The sequence below is a fragment of the Melitaea cinxia genome, chromosome 22, assembly GCF_905220565.1.
Source record: "Melitaea cinxia chromosome 22, ilMelCinx1.1, whole genome shotgun sequence".
NCBI lineage: Eukaryota > Metazoa > Arthropoda > Insecta > Lepidoptera > Nymphalidae > Melitaea > Melitaea cinxia.
This window is the reverse complement of record NC_059415.1, coordinates 707,744-712,784: the sequence shown is the minus strand read 5'-3', so window position 1 is coordinate 712,784 and position 5,041 is coordinate 707,744. Positions and strand designations below refer to the sequence as shown.

The 5,041-nt window shown below is 37.7% G+C and overlaps 1 protein-coding gene across 1 annotated transcript; it reads right to left on the bottom strand.

Annotated features, from left to right (window-relative positions):
* On the bottom strand, positions 1 to 4,733 carry LOC123664372 (glucose dehydrogenase [FAD, quinone]-like). Its single transcript, XM_045598915.1, has 4 exons — positions 4,485 to 4,733; positions 3,850 to 4,007; positions 1,524 to 1,638; positions 1 to 1,338 (listed from the first exon to the last, which is right to left on the bottom strand). The coding sequence occupies exons 1-4, from the start codon at positions 4,731 to 4,733 to the stop codon at positions 1 to 3; spliced, it is 1,860 nt and encodes a 619-aa protein (XP_045454871.1).
* Positions 4,734 to 5,041: the final 308 nt, after the last annotated feature.

The window sequence follows — 5,041 nt, the reverse complement described above, 5'->3', positions numbered from 1 at the left end:
CTAAGCACAATATGGTTCACTATTTTCCTGCCAGTAATTTATAACAAAATCCACACCTCTCTCTCCTATCATAATGCTTGGACCATTCGTATTTCCTCCAACTATAAATGGCATCATTGAAGCATCGATAACTCTCAATCCACAAATTCCATACACTCTTAATTCGTTATCTAAAACAGCCTTTTTGTCGGTTTTTGGTCCCATCTTACAAGTACCAACATAGTGATAAATGGTCATTGTATACGATTTGATTATGCAAATAAAGTATTCATCTGTACCCCATTCATATTCCTTGCAAGCGGGCATTGGTTCCTTAACGAAATGTGTTCCAGTTAATTTGAATGCTTCGGTTTCTTCAAGGGTTAAGAGTAATCTGACACCTTTTAGTAAAGTTGTGATGTCACTTTCATCATCAAAGTAATTCCCATAAAGTATGGGGGGACCGTGTGGATCGGTTGCATTTAATAAAAGTTTGCCTCGACTTTTAGGTGCAAGATGAATTATCCTTGGTAATATAGAATCGTAATACGATGTAGGAAAAATGGCAGCGTTGTCAGCTGTTAGTGGATCTTCATAAAATTCTCTCCATTTAAATATATTTCGACAGTGGCACTGTACATCTGGAGCTATCAAGTCCGGACTACTTCTGAAGAATGCTACCGTACTAGAAGGCCCATTAGCAGACAATGGGCCAGTTTTGATGTCCATTTCATCATATTTTATAATATCTTGTAATATTTTCTCTGGACTGACAATTGTGGCTGTTTCATTGGACAAAGCGATATAAAGACCGTTGAAGGTGACATGATCGTGTAGATTTTCTCCAACAGCTAAATCTTTTATCACGGGTATTCCCAATTGTTCTAAATGTTCCCTGGGTCCTATGCCGGATAACATTAAAAGTTTTGGTGAATTAAGAGCTCCAGCACTAACAATCACTTCCTTTTTAGAATATGCAGTAAATTTCTTTCCGTTTCGCGTATAAATAACCCCATGAGCCCTTTTATTTTCATCGATGAGTATCTGAAGGACTTTGGAGTTTACTTTAACTGTTAGATTTTCTATTTTATATCGAATTGGTTGTATGAAAGCTGTATTGGTCGAAATTCTTTGGCCTAAGAACGCGATGGCCTGCGCTTGCATAGTACCTTCTTGTTGGGCTCCATTGACATCAGTAAGGGGAAGTCCTCTTTCGAGAAAAGCCTCAGTCATCGTCAGTGAAGGTTTATCTGTGTAAGAATACCAGGATATATATTGTTCTCCGGTCACCCCGTGATATTTTCTATCTAAAGCTTCTATGTCTATATTTCGTTCTGATTTTTTGAAGAAGTGAAGTACCTGTTTAGTAGGATAAAAAATATATGTTAATATATTAAAAATACTGGTGAGCATACGTTTAAAAATATTGGGTGTATACTTGGGTGTATACAGTTCTAAATATAATGCACTTCTATGCAGCGGTCCAAAAATACAAGATTATTTTATTGAAATCGTTTATATTATATAAAGAGACTAATATTTACATCTTTGTAACTCCATCCTTCATTTCCCAACATCGCCCAGCCGTCATAGTCAGCCTTATTTCCTCTGAGGTACGCTAGGTTATTAGTCGAACTGGAGCCTCCCATCACTTTACCTCTAAACAAACAAATTATAAATCTACTGCTTTAAATAATAGATAATAATAATTCATTTGTTAAAAATATGATATCTTTTAAGATATTCACTGAAAATCAAATGAATTCAAGGACAATTATGTTCAAAAAGTAATTGCTTCAGCCTGTAATATCCTACTACTGGGCATAGGCCTCTTTCACCATGTAGGAGAAAGATCAGAGCTTAATCCACCGCGCTACTCCAATATTCCCTATTATGACTAACGATCGCTATCAGGTGTACATGATAACAACCGGGACCGATGGCTTAACGTGCTCTCCGAGGCACGGTGGGGAGACTCACAAGAACTGCACAAACACCCAGACCGCGGCAAACACCTGTATGGCCAATACAAATGTTTGTCATGTAAGGGGATCGAACCCGCAACCGCCAGCGCAACAGGCATAATTCATAGCTGTGACCGTTGCACCAACAAAAAGTAATACTTGTTTAAACTTGGAAATCATGATATTTAATAATAATTGTTAGAATAGTTCTATAAAGTAAAACTAGATGGCGCTGCTCTATGTTTAAAGATGCTAATGTTTGGTTTAAGGTAGGTTTATTGTTCTAGCTCTATCGACTGATAAACAACTTGTGATGAATAACGTATTTATTTCAATGAAGATTTATATCATATTTACGGAACCACTTTCCTAAGTCTTGTATAATTTTAGAACCAACTTGATTACCATAAAATATGTTATAATGAGTTAACCTTATAAGATAGACATAATTATGCTGCCGCGGACTTTTGTATAACTTTTAATGGTGACCAACTCGTTAGCGAACAAAGTTGACACAGCGACCGCAATGAAAGCTCTCAAAAATGAATATTTATTCCCGTTTTTATAACGTTTCTTATTATTGGTATTAGTCGAAGCACGATGCTATAAAGCCGTAAAATATAAGTAAATGGACTATCCACACAAAAATAATTTTTCAATTCGGACTAGTTGTTCCTAAGATTAGCGCGTTTATGCAAACAAATGAACTTAGAATAGATAACAATAACAAATAAATAAACCTAAGGTTAGTTTGTCAAATCTCTCATAATAAATACCGGAAAACTCAACGCCTGTTTTCTTCTACGAGCAATATTTTAGTTCATCAACTCTGCTGCCTGTCTGTATACGGTATTTTAAATAAATGTAGTTACTAATGTAATATTTCCTTGTGCCAAAGAAGTTTTACTTCAGTCGTGTTGTCTAAAGCACACTCGATTTTTTATATTATTTCATCATTACAGCCTATACAGTCCACTGCTGGACATAGGCCTCCACAAGTTTACGTCAAAAATAACGTGAACTCATGTGTTTTGCCCATAGTCACCACGCTGGGCAGACGGGTTGGTGACCGCAGTACTGGCTTTGTCGCACCAAAGACGCTGCTGCCCGTCTTCGGCCTGTGTATTTCAAAGCCAGCTGTTGGATGGTTATCCCGCCATCGGTCGGCTTCTTAAGTTCCAAGATGGTTGTGGAACCTTGTTATCCCTTAGTCGCCTCTTACGACACCCACGGGAAGAGAGGGGGTGACTAAATTCTTTAGTGCCGTAGCCACACAGCACGCGTGCAGCAGCAGTCGTGTTGTCTAAAGCACACTCGATTTTTTATATTATTTATAAACGTCCAATTACTGGATAAAGGTCTTTTCTACTACACTGGGGAGGGAAGGGAGAAGTTTATTTGGCCTACTGTGGGCTGATATCTATTTAAATCGTCAAATAGAACATTTTATTCATCGGTCTTGTAACGTTATTTTTATCAGGTGTTTTTTTAAGCGCACGGCTTACCTTATGGTAAGCGATTACCATAGCTTATAGACGTCTGCAACACCAGAAGTATCGCAAGCGTGTTGCCAACCCCATTCCCAATTCCTCCCAGGAGCTCTAATCACCTTACTCACCAACAGGAACACAATACTGCTTGAAAACAGTATTATTTAGCTAAGATCGAATTATCCAGTCGGACTGTTCCACATTTTGAGCAGGATATTTGCTGCTCTGCCCTACTTCAGTGAAAGTTAGTCAAAGTTAGTTAGTTTTTTACAGTTCTCACAATAATTGATCATCTATTACTACTTTACACGTACAAATAAACAATTTAATGGCTCGCATTGGAGAGAATAAGCTGTCCAAAGTTGGAGTCAGCTTAAAATATTGCAGTAGTTTATATAATGAACCCAATTACGTACATAGTCCAACTACACCTTCCATCCGATTGAGCGAGACAGCTTTTCCCATTGGGCTCAGTTTGAAACTCTTCGACTATGTCTGTACTCCGCAACATACCAGACAGACCTGGGACAAGAGTCACGTCCGGTTGTTCGCCCCCTGCTTCCAAGAGCAACACCTGAAAAATAAAGTCCTCCTATAACTGTGTACTATTAATGTTGAAGATAAAACCGTTATAAATGAAATAAGCGGGATTTGATTATTTCTACAGATTTTATGCGTTTTTAATTTTGCAAATATGTTCCAACAGATCATTATATTCCAATATAAAAGAAATCGAATGAATTATGGAATTATGTTAGAGAAAGAAAAAAGTAAAGAACTTCTTTGTATTGTAAATTACTTGAACTTCAAGTCGTCAAGAATACCTTGAAGGAGCATGACTAAATCCAGCTCACACATTGACTAGTGTTCCTTCATATCTGTTGCATTGTCGATTAATTATTTGTAAGTTTTTTTTTTACGAAATTTGGACTATCAACAACGATAACTAATTATTTTTTTCATACATTCTCCTTTCTTTTCATACAATTCTACTCTCAGCACTGCTAAATTAAAATATATATATATTAGTTATAATTCATGAGATACTCACCTTCCAATCACGGTTTTCAGACAACCGTTTAGCGACCACGCAACCCGCAGCACCAGCTCCAACTACTATAAAGTCGAACTCATACTGGTCGTCATCTGGTTCGTTATAAAATTTCTTTATTTCCTCATCAATAGAGCTATTGAATAAATGTAGTAGTAGATTCAGATAAACGTATCCAAAGTGTGAGCAGGCGGTGAGCGTTGAGTTGGGGGGACAAGTTTCAGTAAGATTTAAGGGCTGCCAAATCATCGTAGCGCTAAAAAATAAGGAAGATACACTCATCATCATTATCATCATCATCATCATAATCATCATCAATTCAGCCTATCGCAGTCCACTCCTGGATACAGGCTTCGCCAAGTTCGCACTAAAATGGCGTGAACTCATATGAACTACTATGTGGTAACGGCAGTAAAGAATATAACCATCCCTTCTCTTCCCGTGGGTGTCGTAAGTGGCGACTAAGAGATAACATAGTTCCACTACCACCTTGCAACTTAAAAAGCCGATTGATGGCGGGATAACCATCCAACTTGGCTTGGCAGCAGCGTCTTCGG